Source organism: Phodopus roborovskii, unplaced genomic scaffold (assembly GCF_943737965.1).
Source record: "Phodopus roborovskii unplaced genomic scaffold, PHOROB, whole genome shotgun sequence".
Classification (NCBI taxonomy): domain Eukaryota; kingdom Metazoa; phylum Chordata; class Mammalia; order Rodentia; family Cricetidae; genus Phodopus; species Phodopus roborovskii.
This window is the reverse complement of record NW_026126407.1, coordinates 35,733,978-35,752,122: the sequence shown is the minus strand read 5'-3', so window position 1 is coordinate 35,752,122 and position 18,145 is coordinate 35,733,978. Positions and strand designations below refer to the sequence as shown.

Sequence of the window (18,145 nt, the reverse complement as noted above, 5' to 3'; positions counted from 1 at the left end):
TTTGTGTACTCTCTGAAGAACTTCCTGCAGCCCTGGGGTCTGCAGATTGAAAAATCATTCATATTGATTAAAGCCATGAGGAGAATGACGATGAGGGTCAGGTCATGTGAACATCAGGAAAGTAAAATATTACCATTTAAACTACAAATGGAATTTTTTCTTTTCCCATAAATGATCAGATTTACAATAGAAGCCTAGGCTGTTCATTGTAAGATTAATAACAACTGACATTAACTCATGTATTTATTCAAAAGAAAATAATCCTATGAGCCCAGTAAGTGAAAAAGATCATTATACACAGCCTCTAACTTCACAAAATATATCTTTGAGAGATTTACTTCTAGGACTTCAAAAAAATTGGTCAAGAGGAACCTTGAGGGTTTAGTTGTGCATTCCATTAAAAAGCCTGGCAGCTGGGAGATGCAGAGTCCCAGCACCATCCTCCACACTTGCTGGTTACCTTTGCATCACTGTGACCAAAATACCCAACAGAAACAACTTCATCAATGAAGCCTGCTTTTTTTGCTCATGGCTTCAGGAAATTCAGTCCACATTTGCTTTGCTCCATGTCCTATTGCCATGACCAAAGCAATTTAATGAAAGAAGCTTTGAATTTGGGACTCCAGTTCCAGAGCAGTAGAGCTCATGTCTATTATGACAAGGAGCCTGGTAGCAGCCTACGCCCCATCCACAAACAGGAAACACAGAGAGAGAGAGGAGGGGGGAGAGGGAGAGGACACAGGAGAGGGAGAGGAAGAGAGAAAGAGAGAGAGAGACAGGGGAGGGAGATCTTATGTAACCCACTAGGCTGCCAATGAAGTTGCTGTATAGCTGAGAATGACCTTGCCTGAGATTCTCCTGCCTTTGTCTCCTAAATGCTAAGATTACAGATGTGCATCTCCACATGTGGATTATGTGTGATAGAACCCAATGCCTCACACTCGCTCGGCAAGCATTCTGCCAACTGAGCCACAACCCCCAGTCTCATCCATTTTGATGCCCTGCTCTGAAATGGTACAAGGTTAAAATTTTTATATCCAAAGAAATCCCTAAAACAAAAGCGCTCTTGGCAATGGAATACATGTGAAAACTGAAGGAGGGAGCTATGAAGGGAGGAGTGGACCAGAAGAGGGTGGGTACAGAAAGCCTGTAAGAGGGGACCAATTACAAAATATCATGATGTATATGGATGAAAATGTTATAATAAAACCTATTATACAGTATGCTAACATTTTTTAAAATCAGTTAAAATTAAAAAATAAACATCTGGCATTTTGTCTTAAAACATGACAACATCGTTTTATGTTCTGCCCATTTTTTTTTCCTCTCAAATTTGTTCCTACTATTCTTCCAGAGAACTCATATTCTCAACTCCTAGCACCCATGTAGTGGCTAATAACTGTCTTTAAGTTCAGTTCCAGTTCCAGGAAATACTACATGCATACCTAGTATCTATAGCGCCCAAAAGAAGGCATCAGATACCCTGGAGCTGGATTGGCATGCAATTGTGAGCCATCTGATATGAGTACCAGGAACTGAACCCAGGTTCTCTGCAAGAGCAGCAAGTGCTCTTAACCACTAAACCATCCCTCCAGCACATCTTTCTTCTTTTTATGTGGGCAAGTTGAAGATGAACAAGGCGAATAGAAAAGATTTACCATTAAGAATGAACCAGAGTTCAAATTTAGCCCTCTGGTATGCTATCCTTGCAGGCCAAGCTTTGGCTTTTCTATGACTGTACCAACCAGGTCACCAACTCCTGCCACACCATCATTATTACCTGCTTTTACAACACTAATCCTTGTGTTAGTTGTAGATTATTTTTATTGCTTAATATGTCTGACACTAAAACAGATGCATTGTAGGGACTGTCTGCATTTTTCTAATACTGGACCTTGCATAGACAAATGAAGAGATGTTGTGTTTTCCTCCTTACCATAGTGACTTCATGTGTTGGTATTCCAGTCATCTCTCCTGATCGCAACTTCCTGTGTGCTTTCAGACCATTGTCACCTGCTTCTGGAAATGACTCTCTCCTTGGACTTTTCTTGGCTCCGGTGGAAATGGCGAACCCAAAATGGCTTCCCCCAGTCCCCTTCAGAAAGCACCCCACTGCTTTCTCCAGAGATGGGCCATCAGAGCTACAACCCAACAGAGGAGCGGGTGGTGTACCCCAACAATGGCATGTGTCACCAGGACTGGAAGAAGGTCTCCAGGAGGTACCCAGGCAACAGCATCTGTACAACCAAATATACCCTGCTCACCTTCCTGCCTCAGAATCTCTTTGAGCAGTTTCATAGGTATGCAGCCACCCCACACACATAACTCTACATACCTTAGCCTCGTTTTTACCACTGAGACAATAGTGAGAGACACTATTCTCTAAGCAGCACCCCTTAATATTCAAATGCATATGTGACACAAGCTTCTCTCATTGTTCAAGTGATGACTTACCTGGTTATGTGTTGAGAGGTAGAAATACATGGGGGGAAAGTAAATACTGGACACATTGTACTATTGACTGAGACACGTGCTAGTTTTTAAAACTTAACAGGGAGAGGTATATAGTGCTTTACAATGAGAATTTGACCTACTTATTAATGTCTGCAAAGGCTTCCTTGAGGAAGTAACAATTCAGATATGACTGAGTAGGTGACTCACAGGAGTACTTGGGGGGCTAAAGTATTCACTGAAGCAAGTGTGAGGACCAGTGTTCAGATGTCCAGCAACGCTTTAAGCACTAGGCAAGTGTGAGGCTGCCTGCCTGGAGTCCAGGTTCTTAGGAGAGAGAGACTGGGGAGCCCCAGAGCAAAACTGGCTAGTTTAGATTAGTCAAATCAGCAAACTGTAGGTTCAAGTAAGTGACCCTGCCTTATTATGTAAAATAGAGAGTGATTGAGGAAGACTTCAAATGTCTGGCATGCACACATGCATAAATCCACCTGAACCAACATGCATGTGAAACGACATGCATGTGAATGCAATTCACATGACACATCCACACAGTTTTGTTTTGTTTTGTTTTTAAGAAAGGAATGAAAAGAAAGAAGTGGGAGGGGAACCAGAAGAATATTTCTGCTTACACAGTTTCATCTGCAAAGGCTCTGTGGCAGAGGAAATGATATTCACTTTTAAAATTTTGAAAGTATAATCCCTTCTTTTCTAACAATGTACAAAAATAATTATTAATTAAAATCAAATATATACTTAAAGAAATCACAACACCTAATGAATTTTGTAACTAATATTTATCAGCTGTTATGCTTCAGAACCCTTTAGCATACACAAAACGAATTTTTATGCCACATAACATCTGTAAGAGCCCTTTGAAGTAGACAGTATGATATTATGTTATCTTACACAAGAGAGAACAAACTTAGACAGGGCAATGAACTAGTAAACCTCAGACACAAGGCTAGTGAGATGGTTCAGAAGGCAAAGAGAATTGCCACAAGATGAATGACCTGAGTTCAACCCCTAAGACCCACTTTTTGAAAGTAGAGAATCCACTCCTGCAAGTTGTCCTCTGACTTCCACATTCACACCATGGCAAAGGTCATATGCACTCTTGTGCAAACAAAGAGAGAGAAAATAAGAACATGTAATTTTAAAATTGATGCAAAAGAAACATCTATGGCATTTGCCTTCAAGTCCTTTATACTACAGTGTTTGGCTTGACACTGAAAGAGGTGTTTGATTTGGTTAAAACCAATAACTGAAGAGACTGGAGAAGTACATTTTTCTTTACTCACACCTTGCTTGTTCCTCCAGGTGGGCCAACCTCTACTTCCTGTTCCTGGTGATTCTGAACTGGATGCCCTCCATGGAAGTCTTCCACAGGGAAATCACCATGTTACCATTGGCCATCGTCCTGTTTATCATCATGGTCAAAGATGGCATAGAGGACTTTAAGAGATACCGCTTTGATAGAGAGATGAACAGTGCCAGCATTCAGATATATGAAAGGTAAGGGGACTCTACCATTGTTCTGTCCACAAACAGGTTAAATAAACTCATCAGCATATTTAAGGAACTGATCTTTACTTGCAATGTGGCTTTTAACTTTACTTACTGTGTGTGTGTTTACCACAACACACATATGGAGGACAAAGGACTTGTAGAAGTTGATTCTCCCTTCTAATATGTGTCTGGATATTAAAATTAAGTCATCAGATTTGATGGCAAGCACCCTTACCCACTAAACTAACCTCATATTATTTTTCAAATATTTTAATCTTTTTAAAAATTTTATTTTTTACTATAATAATTTCATCATTTCCTGTTTCCTTATCTCCCTCCAAACCCTTTCATATACCTCCCCTTGTGCTTTTTAAAATTCATTGTTTCTTTTCTCATTAATTATTGTTTTATACACACACACAGAGAGAGAGACAGACAAACAGATAAAGATATATACACATTCCTAAATATAATCTGCTCAGTCTATATGTTACTTTATGTATGATCATTTTCCCCACTCAATCTCAGCATTTCTTAGTTGCCTATAGTTCTTTGTTCAGAGTTGAGGCCTCATGGACTTTCTCCCATGCATGTTAGCATGTCTGTTGTTGTTATTCAGCTCAAGTTTAGGCAGTCATGTTGATGAGATTTCTGCCATCACTAGGAGACACAGTCCCACAGAAAACTCCATGCTCCTCTGGCTCTTAGAATCTTCCCACTTACTTTTCTCCCAAGTTCCCTAAGCCTTAGGTGAAGGTGTGTTTTATAGATGTATCAGTTGGGAGTGGCTATTTGGATTGGTTATGCTTTTTCTGTGATGCTCTCCACCTTTTGAAAAGAGAAGTTTCCTTGAAGTGACTACACTTAGATGTGGATAGAAAGACAAATATTTAGAGTGTAGTTAGGGATTATGCTGATTTAGTAAAGGATCAGCTGTAGGTTCTCTTCCTCCAAGATCCATGACTTCCCTAGCCCTGGGCAGTTGGCTATGTTTCCAGTAGTGGATATGATTTTCTTCTTGTTGATGGGACTTAGTCCAATGAGAGAGCTACTAGTTACTACCAAGATATGCATGTCACCACTACGTTGTAAGAGTTATTTGTGCCATAGTGGCCATTGTGCTTCAGAGGTATTATAGATAGGCAGAATATTTGGTTGGGTTTCCTCCCTCCTTTAGAAGCTGAATGGCACCTTCTGGCATCATGAAAGTTAGTCCTCAGCAGCTGCAGGTCAATTCCAGTTCAAGAACCCCTGGGCCCTGTGTCTAAAGTGCATGATGTCTTCACTAGTAGGAATTTACCTTCTACCTCTAGCAGTAGCCTGTCATGTTTTGGGAATCTGTGACCAAATACTCAAAAGGTGATTTCCAATGCCTCATGTTGGGGTTTTTGTTGGATGCATCTTCTTTGGCTCTTAGAGGGAGCATTGTCAGCTCAGATAAGATAATTTAGTTTGGACTACATATGTATATTTAACACAGTGACTTAAGTGTATGGTAGGGATTTTCTTAGGTAGATAGTGAAAAGTTTGATTCCTTAGGACTTTTTCAGACATCATGTTTTCTTAATTCATCAATTCTCAGCTGGAGGTGATTTTGGAATACACCTCCTCCCACCTGCCCTCCCATGAAGGGAGAAGTGGGGATAGCTGGTAGGCAGGATACTACCAGCATCTAGTGGATGGAAGCTGGAGGTGCAAGTACATATCTTAAATACACAGGACTGGAAATGCACACACACACACACACACACACACACACACACACACACACACACACACACACAAACTAGTCAAAAATAGCAAGGTTGAAGTTGAGAAACCTTGATGTAACTCAGGGAAATCCTCATATTCTTAGCCACACAGACTTGGTATTATTAAGATAGAGCTAGAAACCCAAGAATTAGACTCTGAGATGATTAGATCATCATAGGAGACTAATTTCCTAAGAAGGTCTGGTGATGGTGTCAGATGATATCTCACACACACACACACACACACACACACACACACACACACACACACACAAATGTATGACATTTTTAAAGCTGCAGAGTGCCTGGATAAAAATCCATTTTGTTACTTAACCTGGTAGGTTTTAGGACCCAGAATTAGTGCACCTGTGTAGGAAAAGAAGCCACCTGTGAATGACTCCTACATTCCAACAGGTGGAGTCTGTACCTGGCAGAAGGAAGTACCTCCTGGACACACACTCATTCTCTGCAAGCTCCTTCCTGATCAGCGTTCTCCCACACTATTTGCAGGCTAGCTTGTTGTTCTTTTCTTCTTTTTTTAAACTTTTTTTTATTGGTAGTTTTAAAACATGAGACATTTTCAGCACAGGAGACAAGGAGTGAAAGATGCTAATTAAATTATGAGAATAGCAGAGATAGACTTAAGCAAAGATGCGGAAGGAAGGGAGGAAAAGACGGAAAAAGAAAGAAGACAAGAAGAGGGTCGTGGTCTCAAACCTGCCTTTCGAAGGATGGCCCTACAAAGAAAACCCCAACCGCCATTATTGTGGGAACCAAGTCAAGACCAGCAAGTACACAGTGCTGTCCTTTATACCCAAGAACATTTTTGAGCAGCTGCACCGGTTTGCCAATCTCTACTTTGTGGGCATTGTTGTTCTGAATTTCATCCCCGTGGTCAATGCATTCCAGCCAGGGGTGAGCATGGTTCCGGTCTGTGTCATCCTCACTGTCACTGCCATCAAGGATGCCTGGGAAGACTTCCGGAGATATAAATCTGATAAAGTCATCAATAACCGAGAGTCCCTGGTCTATAGCAGGTAAAACTAAGAGCTCTGGGGAGGTTCACTTTACAGCCTAACTTCGCAGGGGCTCTATGATTTTATCTCAGTGAAGTGTTTAGCACCCAGAGTGAGGACTATAATAGGTAGGAACCACACATAAAAGAGGACTAAGGAAGGCTTTTCAAATTAGGAATTATTCATTTTCTAGTTTTCTTTGAAGATGTTTCTATAAATTCTCTTCCCTGGTTAGTCTGGTGTTGCTGCATCGTGTTTGACTCTGGGAAAGGGAATATATCACTGGTTCAGGGGAGTGATGGAGCTTTGCCTTAGACCAGGAGCCTGAGGACAAACCCAGAGTTAAGCCCTGTCTCTAGTCCTAACTATGTGGTGGCCTTTGGTGAGTGATGAAAATGCTCACAGTGTCATGCTGCCATTCCTAAATCAAGAGCAATTCTTGATGTGTTCATAAGAACACAAAATAACCCTAGGGAATGAATGCTTGGTGTTAATGTCAGATATGTAAAGATGAGCCAGTCACTCTAAGAAAGCAAAATTTCTATTTGCTGAGTTGTTGCATTTCTGATATTCCCACAAAACATAGTCTGCCTACCTTGGTCTGATCTAACCACACACTGTTTAGGATATATATATAAGTTTTACTGACCACTGATTAGGAGATATATATATATGTATGTATGTATGTATGTATGTATGTATGTATATATGTATATGTATATGTATATGTTTTACTGACCAGATGGGCAAACTGGGCTCTTAGGGACATTTTTATTTAGTAAGGGAAAAAGAATGAAATTAAAGAAGTTTCTATGTTTTGGTAATCTGTGTGACTCCAAAGGAGCTGGAGGAGGGTGAGCTCAGGCTTCATGAAAAAAAAAAACAATAATAATAGGATGCTTGTTGGGTGAACTAGCAGTTAGCCATAAATGCCTGAACTGCTTGGAAATGTAAGGCTTTGTTTCTTATTAAATAGGGAAAGTTGTTCATTCTCTTTGTCATTCACTGTCAGTTTCTTTTCCTGTCTCTCGCTCAGTCTCTGTTTCCCTTTCTTTTCCTCCCTCCTATTTTTCTTCCCTATCCACCCTTTCCTGTGATCACTCTGGAGCTGTTTTATTCCCTCTAAGTTTATCGACTGTATCTGTAGAGTTTTCTCTGTTGCCCTTGTCACTGGCAGAAAGGAAAGGGAATGACTTCGAAGTATGCCCTCTAACTGATTAGGTTCTGCTAACTTAGAAGTAATGCTCTTCCTTGGGGAATGAAAGTTTAGCTACTGGAACTGGCTGGATTATGAAAGGTTTTAGGAGCCAGGTTACCATAGGGAAGTTCTCCACCAAGGGAATCCTTCAAGGAGACTACAACATACAAAGAACCCCTAAGTGAAACCCATGCTCCCCACTCAGAAGCATCTTTGCTGGCAGAGCCACAGTTATATGTCTAGAAAAAGTAATCAGAGGGATTTTTTTTTTTCATTTCCCAGCTAGGTGTAATTGCCGTGAATGTTGTGAGCACAGTGGTCAGCTGTAGCTGAGATGTAGACAGGTTAACAAAATGAGAGGAATGAATAGCTGTGTGGGTGTAAAGCCTTCCCTTAAAAAAAAAAAAAAAAAAGCATTCATTTTCTGCTGGCCCCAACCCACACATCTTGCATTTTGTCACCACCTTTCTTCTTTGTTGTCCATGCATGGTGGCACAAAGGCAGGCAGGAAGCTGGTCCTCTGTGGAGGAATGGGAGTCCTGTTCTTCCTGCTCTGCCGGAATATCCCAGAATAATGAAGCTCTTCTTGGCACGTGTCCCAGTGTTGATCAGGGGTCAGGCTCACCTGCGCTGAGAGCCAAATGACTGCTCTATTGTTCCGTTCTCAAAATAACTTGGGTGAAAACGAGGTAATAACTCTCTGGAACAGATAATAGTATGATTATCTGTTAAATATACCTCAGCCCTCATGAGGCTGAGGCAGGAGAGTCAGGAGTTCAAGGCCACCTAGCCTATATAGTTCAAGGCTAACCTGAGCTGCATGAGAACGTGTTTCAAAATTAAAAGAAAGAAAAAAAAATTAGAAAAAGTGTTGTTAACCCGACCATTCACTGGCAGGGGGAACAAAAAGGGGGTTCAGTGTTTGTGAAGGGGTGTTTAATAGAATAACTGAGAAGGACATGTTCTTAAGATATCCTGCCCCAAAAGAGTTGCTGGTCATCACAACACATGGTTCATGGTTAACAAAGCAAAGGTACACAGTAAAGAAACCGGTATACTTTGAATTAATTAAACTTTGTGTTGATCAATGATCCTTTAATAGCTAAGTGTGGAAAAGTTTACTCTTTTCAATGATATCAAGATAACTGACAGTGGGGGAGAGGGAAGGGCAGACAGGGAATCAGAGTTGGTATGTGATGGGGATCAGGGGACCTCTGAGGGTCAAACCCAAAAGGGTTCACCTCACACCAGAGCTGGCTGCTCAGCTAACAACATGCTTTGTTCCAAGTATAAATACAGCCCAGTGCTGGGTAGGCCAGATTACCTGAGTTCCTTAGGAGAAGTAAACTTGCTAAGTCTTTATTATGTCAAATTCGGTTATCCTTTTACAATTTCATGAATATATATGAATATATATATGTATATTACTTTGATCATATAACCCCATCATCCTTTCTTATTCCCCTCCTCTTCCTCCTATTGAATGCCTTCTTCCTAACCACCCCCTACTCCTAATTTCATGTCGTTTTTTTTCTTTTTCTTTTCTTTCTTTTTTTTTTTTTTTGTTTTTTTTTTGTTTTTGTTTTTGTTGGGGGCATCCCACTGCTTTTAGTTAGAACTGCACACACATGAACATGGGTGGGGACTTACTTACTTGAGTAAGGGTAACATACCAGAGGCTGCAATCTCTGCTATCAGATCCCCACTCCTCCAGCTATCTTTAGCTCCCTGTTTCGCCTCTTCCAGGGTTGCTAATGACATAATTGATGGAAATCCTCCAGATTTAGTTTGTTTGACCCAAAGTTCTACTTTGCCTGGGAGCACACTTTGTTTTATTATGTCCAAGGAATCAGGAGACTTTGCAAAAGAATAATTGTGTTCTTCTGAGGTCACCCTCAAGAAAGGGCTGTCTTTGGACAGAAGGGGCTCTGACCTTGAGGATCCAGTGAGAGTCAGCTGCCTGCCTTCTAGGTTCAGGTCTTCAGCTAACTATGAATAGGTTGGGAGAGTCACTTCAATTTCTGCATTCCCATTTCTACTTCCATGAGGCTTGTGGGTCCTGTGAGATCTATTCTCGGGGGGAGGGGGGGGAACAGAACTTACAGCCAAATAATTCATAATATAGTGTCTACATGCTAATAATGTTCTTGGGTCTAATAACCTGTGGTTACATAAATATGCATCAGGCACAACCCCATTTGGAACAATGTCCAGTGCTATGTTGGCTAAGCATTGTTGCTGGAGTTACTTTACTGCCAACTCCCGCAGCCCTTGAGCCCCAAATGAACACATGGAGACTTAAAATCCAGCAACATGGCGCTTTTCTTCTGCCAGTAGCAGGACCCTCAATCACAGAGATTTATGCAATCAGGAATTAGTGATGGCTTAAGGTGCCACAGTTGACTTGCAGTAAGCGAGTACCTAGTACTTCAGTCAGTGTCTAGATCTAGACTCAGGATTTAGTCCCTGTCTTTGTCATCTGAACCCTCAGACAGTTGTGCCTCATGGCAATGAGAGTGCTACATCAGGACCAGCCCTCAGAAATACTTATAACGCACAAAGAGACAAAGAAAGGTATTTCTGATGGCCTTCATAAAAGATAACTTACTCCTAACTTCACACCTTGGTGGTCCCCACTGGATCACATGCCTACACCAACCTAATCTCTGACAGCAGGAAATAGGATTATAATAATAAATTATACCTGTGGTAAGGTTCTTATCCAAAGAGCTCAGCCATGTTTTTTCATGAAGAAATAAAACCCAAATAAAATAACTTCCAAGAAAGAGAGGGACAAACATGCAAAGGCCACGTCCATGCCCTCAACACTGTCACTTTAAAATCTATTTCTTGGTCAGTTGCTTTCCACATGTTAGTGGGAACACACCCACCTTGGGACATTCTGCATTAGATGCTCCTGAAATTTGTCTAACTCCAAAGTACACCAGTTCTGTGAAAAACCATAGCAGGAAAAGCCAGAAATGGCACCTGTGTGTTAATGATTATCTGAACTAATGGATACTAAGGGGCCTGTTCTACTGCCAGAGACCAATGACATGGGATAAGATGTCAGTCAAAGACCTGGAGAGTTGAGAAAGTGACAGTCTTTTCTGAGGGACACCTAGAAGCATGTGTTAGACTCTTCCCTCTGATTCAACTCGCCTGCGAAACTGACGCCTTTTCTATTCCTTTCTCTCTTTTGCAATTAAGCACAAAGGCCCGTAGAAATCTGCTGGCTACCTAACCCCATGCATCATCCAGTCTAGACTCATTTCTACTGTGAGGAAATGGCTCTTGCAAACAGCAGAAACCTTGTTAACAGAATTACAATCCTGTTAGAGCATTTTCTTTTAATATAGCAACGGTGCTTATGGTCGAGAGGTGACCCATTAATCAGATTTATGGAATGACTTGGAGGAGAGATTAGCTTTAGAATTGTATTAGTTTAGCTTCTCCCAGGGCTCTGTTTAATGAATCCAGAAACCATACCCAGCAAGAGACTTGTATTTTTCCAGCTAGCTTAGGAAAATTGTATTTGTATTCAGAAAACATGCAGTGCAGAAGGAGAAATGTGAGCTGAGTGAATTGGGGTGGGATTTGTCCCCAAAGTGAAATAGAACAAAGTCCACCCTGAATTATAGCAGCCAGTCACTGGCTTCTTCACCTGTTTGACCATGAGAGAGAGAGTGTGTGTGTGTGTATAGTATGTCTGAGTATACACATGTGTGTATGGAGGCCAGAGGTTTCCAGAAGGTGTCTTCCTCTATTGCTACTCACTTTATTTTTTAAGACAGGGTCTCTCACTGAACTCAGCACTTACTAGCTTGACAGGCTGTCCATCAAACTCTGAGAATATGCCTGTATCTGGCCACCACATGCAAGAGTTTCAGACATGTACAACCACACTTGGCTTTTTACATTGGTGCTGGGGATCTAAAGTCAGGTACTTGTGCTCATTTGGCAGACAGTTCAAACTAAGCCACTTCTCTAGCTACTTTCAGCATGGATACCATCATACATGAGATGCTTACAAACACTTATAATGCCATGTACTTTGATGCCCTGTATACACAGGAACAAGAGACATGGCACTATAGAGAATGTAGGAATTCATCTACCTGCATGAAATGTCAAAGCCAATGGAGGCCTTCCTCAAACAGGTGTCCCTTCAGGGGGCATGCTGAGAAATCCTTGGTCAGGCCAAGGGAGCACCATTTAATTCGTAGTCTTATCATATGTCAAATGAAAGTTACACATTTCGGTTTTCAAAAAGACCAGGAATTACCAAGAAATGCCTGAAAAATGAGGAAACGAAAGAACACTTAATCTGTTTTCTTTACTCTGTGTGTGTACATGTATAGTACATGTACATGTTAGTATAAACTTGTGCATGTTTGTGTGCATATATGCAAACACTTGGCTCTCCAAGGGTCAATGTTGGATGTATTCCTTCATTAATTACTTCCCCCACCACTGGAGCTCCTCAGCTTGCTAGGCTGGCTGAGCAATGAGCACCAATGCTCATCTCTGCTAATGATTGGTTACCTGAACTCAGGTCCTCAGGCTTGCATAGTAGGAATTTTACAGGCTGAGCTATCATTTTACAAATGGACTATCCCTCAATTTGACTATTTAGTGGGAGATGAAGAATTTTCCTTCTGGAAATCAGGTGACTGCTTTGATGTCAAGATAACTCCATATTCTATGAGAGGCCAGCCATTGGTGCTAGCAGCCTGGTTGGACCTTCAGTCTGGCTTTGATGACTGACTGTCCTGTCTGCATCTACTGTGGACAACCTAGGGATATGGACAAGCAGACACTGATTGTTTTGCTAATTATCTAATGAATTAAAAAGAGCCATTTCAATAATAGTGCCCAACTGGTCTCATCTTTAAATGATGACCATAATTCTTCCTAAGGTCTAGTTCATGAGAAAATGGGCAGATAGCATGCAAGAAGGCTTGGAAATGGTACTGCTATAGAAACGAACTGTAAGACACATGGCCACAGCACCTGGAGTAGAGGAAGAAAGACAGTCTCACAATGACCTGACCGGATGCCTCCATCAAATACTCCACATCAAATCTGTACTTTGTCAGAGCTGCCCACCCTAACCCGTTGTTGTGACTATATCACATTCCACTTCTGAGCATCCCCACACTGAGTAACAGGTTCAGGGAAGAACACATGGTATTCACCTAGCCCAGACCCAAAGACACTTGGTAAGGCATAACTTGTAAGCTCGCCTAATCACGAGAATTTCTGGACTTCAAGCTCCAACATACAGAAAAACAGATATTATGAGAGAATCTGAACAATACAGACAGTGGAGAAGCATTCAGAGTCCTTTGAGGTGTAACTATGAAAATTACAACAGCATGGAGGTCACCGACTTTGGTGTCTATTCCTCGTGGCATACAGTTGGTTAAAAGCCTCTCTTTCTATTTATTTACCTTTTTCTTTAAAGGCCCATCTTCTCCCAGAAAGCTATTAAACACCGCACCACTTAATTTCTCCTCCCGGTAGAATCTGCCAGATGGAGTCGTTGTCCTAAGCCATGTGAATTTATCTTATTTTTAAAGAGCAGTGAACATTGCAGGAAACCAAAATAGCATGAGTTCCCAGGTGCAAGCTCACTGAGCAGAGGGACAGGCAAGAGTCTATGCATGCATCCACCTGGGCAGCTGTTCTAAACAGGCCATATTAATGAGGGAATAACTCTGGCTGGTGGCTTCTGGCCAGCTTCTGGTAACATCTGAGTGTCACTCAATGTAGAAGCATGCCACTTTTATGCTTCAGCTAAATTCTGCCACTTCTCACCTCCCTTGGCTGGACACCCTTGGGCTATGCATCCTTGGCTGCTCCTCAGACATGCTGCTGACAGATGAAATGACGAAGTGTACCCCAGAGCACTGAACAACCAGAGCAGAGTAGCCGAGTGTGAAATGGAAGTGTCCCTAAAGGTCCAGTAAAATATGCCTATCATCCCATAACATAGCTGGGTTAAGCTACTGTAACAGCATTATATAACACTCCTACAAATAAAATTTCCTCAACTGATGTACCCAATATGGAATGTTCCATGCACCCATACTAAAATGCATCCCCCCAAACACTTTTTCAATGAATACTAATAGTCCCAATACTCCAGTCACCCTTCAGGGACTCCTGGAGGTAGCATGGACCCATTGGAGAAGTACTATGTTTCTGGGAACTTGTTCCAGGAACCTTACTCCAAAGACTGAGCATGAATTTTCTGTAATCCCTCTTTTCTAGAATTGGGGGAAGGTGGAGTGAGTTGGGGGTTTTATTTGCAGGTTATTGTTGCCTGAACCCAAGCCGCAGAATGAAATTATAAGCATAAAAAGCATGAAGAAGAAAGATAGGGTTGGGAGAAGAGTGGCAAGCCTCCAGGAATAACCATTAATATCTCTCCTATCTGGTTCTGTATGAGGAAAGAATTGATCTATAGAAACAACTGTCCAAGATGGTGGTGGCATCATTGAGACCCAAGGAGTACAATAAAGATGCAGAGCACAAGCCTGGTGATACCTAAATCATGACAAAAGTTGACAAGTTAGCATTCCAGCCCAGTTCAGACAGACAATCCAATGCCCCCCATCTTTCATTGTCCCAACCTATATCCCATACTTAGCAGTGGAGACCTTTTTTGGGGGTAGGATGAGATGATTTTCTTTCACTGATGGAGGCGCCTTGGCCTGACTTTGCTCTGAATGTAGTAACCCCAGCTAGCATATTTGTCACAACCTTCAGAATGAAGGAGCTTGCAAATGATGACCATCCACATGATGCTCAGATTCAAGGGTTTTCTCCTTAAACCGGATCTCCCACACCAGGTGGAATGTGGAGGTTATAGTAATCAACTGACACCCTACAGACCCAAAGACCAGGACAAAGGAAAGGGAAATGCAGATAAACAGGTGGATAACCCTTTGTTCTTTTGGGCAAGTTTGTGATAATAGTTAAGAATATTTGTTTGCTTTTTCTCTAAATAAAAAGAAAAGTGTAGAATATTTTCCACTCCATTCTGTGAAAGTCCATTTGACACTGAGTGTTTAAACCATCCTATAGTCTTTAAAGAGCCTTGTACCTGAGCACTTTCAGGTGGTCCCAGGGTTGAGTTGCTGTGACCCTAAATATATAAATGTTTCAAGACAGAGTCTCTCTGTAGCTTTCAAGCCTGTTTTGGAACTCACTCTATAGACCATGCTGACCTTTAACCTACATAGATCTGCCTGCCTCTGCCTCCCAAGTACTAGGATTAAAGGCATGCACCACAAATGAACACATTTTAAAAATCCATCTGTGAAATGACACAATGGACTAGAGGTTTTAGAACTGTCCTTGTCCTTCATTTTTAAGAAGAGATATAGGGTACAATAGGTGCTTAGATGATGATAATTGAAAGTTGTATGGAAAGCTCATGTCTGCTTTTTCACGAAAGGAATATTAGTAAACTGCTACAGAGAAACTATTGTCATGGAGTAGAAGTAGACTATGGCCACTCTACTGGGTTTCTAGAACCATGAAGCATTTCCACAGACCCTGTGGTAGCTTTGAGATACAAGGCTGCTCACCAATCTTCATGTCCCTGATGACCTTACTCGCTGATGAGGTCTTCTTTCAGCCTCCCAGATATAACACTCTTCATTTCAAGTACTTGGAGAGTTCGCTATAGGAACCATGTGTGAGAAAGATTAAAGGCTTTTAGGAAGGCTTTGCAGACAGTCTGTCTCCAGAGAACCCCCAAGAAGGCAGATGCCAATTCTTTGATCCTCTTTTGAGTACTTTCTTTCATATCTTTTAGATGTAGACTTGTCATGCCCAGGTAGCTCAGATTTCAACAGAAACAGCAGCATGCCCAGAAGGTCTCAACCTCTGTATGGAAACAGCACAGATATAAGTTGTATCCCCCGGCCCAGGTATATTTAAACATTCTTCAACCCAGCAGGGCTCTGATTAAAAGACCACATGTGGAATATTGGTCTGGTTTCAAATCCCACATTGAAAGAGTAATGTTAGAAATGCAGTTATCGAAGAACCCCACCCCTTTAGGGTAGGTCTCGACACTGCATGATCCAAGGAATAATTGAGGACATCTGGGATACTAGATGTGGCTTGGCATGGCCAAAAGACTTTATAGGACCCTTTGTAAATGTTTTTTAAAGGTAGAAAATATGAGCACCTGGATTACTTAGGAGAGCAAAATTTGTCAAATACTTGGCTGGTGGAACAAAGACTTTCTGACATGAGAGCTCTGTGTGTTGGGATGTCCTATTGGGAAGGAGGAATGAAGAGTTGAAGCTGTGATACCAGCTGGGAAAGACTAGCAGTGAAAGCTATGAGCTTTGACATCAAGCTGGAAACAAGCTCAGGTTTCAACTTGGGTTTTATAAGACTTGAGGAAAACAATTTTTTTGTGTGTGTGAAAGTCATTTAATGTCTTCCTATACAAATGAGTTGTCAAGTAAGTGAACAAAATGGTAACACTAGTACTCAGAGTGTTGTAAACATGAAATTGGCAAGTTTTGTTGCTACTGCTATGGTTTAAGTTTGATAAATTATAGAGGAGAAAGCTTATCATTGCCTCCAAGTTCCTAAGTCCTCTGCCCTCCCAGTTCTTGTAGGTTCTATGCTGTCAAAGTCTCTGGTATCTTCTTACTAATGCTCTCAATGTGTCTAGAGTTTTTCTATTTTATCAGTGTCTCATGAATTCTTAATAACCAATATCCTCATTTTTACTTCCTCTCTGATCCCCATAATCTAGAGCAGCTTTCTATCTCTGGTCTTTGGACCTTTGCTTTCTTCTGTAATAACTAGCCATGCAATATAATGGCACAGTTGACTTCCCGTAAAAGTATTTTTCCTGCCAGGAAGGGCTCAGCACACCTGGTCAACTGTTGGTAATTGTTCAAAATTCTAAACAGTCATAGGGATAAATCTTTTACTAATGGGATTTTATAAACCATGACCAAAAACAACTTAGAGGAGGAATTTATTTGACTTATAATTCCAGGGAACAGGCCATTAGCATAGGGATATCAAGGCAAGCACTTAAAGTGTCACATCCACAATTAAAAGCAGAGAGAGAATAAATGCCTAGATCCTGACTCATTCACTCTTTGTCTGTACTTAATAAGCCCCCTCTGTTCTACTCATATCCAACTCAAGTCCCCTATCCAATGAAGTATGTATGTCACTGACAGTGGGGTGGGTCAACCTGTAATCAACACAGTCCCCTATAGACATGCCTACAGGCCAACCTAATCTAGCTATTTCCTCAATGGATACTCTTCCCTGGTGATTTTAAATTGTGGTAAGTTGACATCTAAAGTAAACCTGCACACTGAGGAATCTTAATGCTCACTGAGACCCCTGTCTTCCTTGTACCCCAGAATAGAGCAGAGCTACATGCAGAAGCGCTGGCAGGATGTGCGTGTGGGAGACTTTGTCCAGATGCGGTGTAATGAGATCGTCCCAGCAGACATCCTTCTCCTGTTCTCCTCAGACCCCAGTGGCGTTTGCCACCTGGAAACTGCCAACTTGGATGGAGAGACCAACCTCAAGCAGAGGAGTGTTGTGAAGGGCTTCTCACAGCAGGTAAGGTACTTTCTCTATAATCTTACATGGTGAGATCAGAGGCAAGCTCATCTCTTGGTAAACTGAACCTACACTGGCAAGAAGAGAGGAGAAGGTAGCAGATGCCTCTTTAGAAACTCATTCCTTCCAGCAACCCTCTGTGTAACTATCATGCCCATGTCACAGGTGAGAAAGCTAAGGGTTAAAAAAAAAAATCTGTAACTTGCTGATTAAATTCATCCACTGGGACAACCTACCTTGTATTCAAAACTAAGTCCTACAATTGCTCAGTTACAAATGCAGCCAACCCTCTCCTCGGTGCTCAGCATACCCTGCTCATTCTGACCAGCTCAGATCTGAGCATGAATCTTCAGTATTCCTCTGGCTCCTGAGTATTAACCACAGCAGGATAATTGTAGTTATTTTTCGTGTGTGTGTGTGTGTGTGTGTGTGTGTGTGTGTGTGTGTGTGTTTTACAACATCAGGTCTGTCCTCAGAAGCCATCTACCTGTTTATTGAAACAGGGTCTCTCATGAGTCTAGAATTTACTGAATAGGCTATGCTAGCTGGCCAGCAAGCTCCAGGCATTCACCTAACTCTATAAGGACACACCATGCTCA

At 41.6% G+C, this 18,145-nt stretch overlaps 1 protein-coding gene across 1 annotated transcript in view; it reads left to right on the top strand.

Moving 5' to 3' along the window:
* Positions 1–2,008: 2,008 nt before the first annotated feature.
* The window catches only part of Atp10b (ATPase phospholipid transporting 10B (putative)), a 95,331-nt gene continuing 79,194 nt past the window's right edge, over positions 2,009–18,145 (top strand). Inside the window, exons 1-3 of the mRNA XM_051180923.1 lie at positions 2,009–2,300; positions 3,772–3,966; positions 17,342–17,546. Coding sequence (XP_051036880.1) covers positions 2,026–2,300; positions 3,772–3,966; positions 17,342–17,546 — 675 coding nt within the window. The 5' untranslated portion in view covers positions 2,009–2,025. The remainder of the gene's footprint in view (positions 2,301–3,771; positions 3,967–17,341; positions 17,547–18,145) is intronic.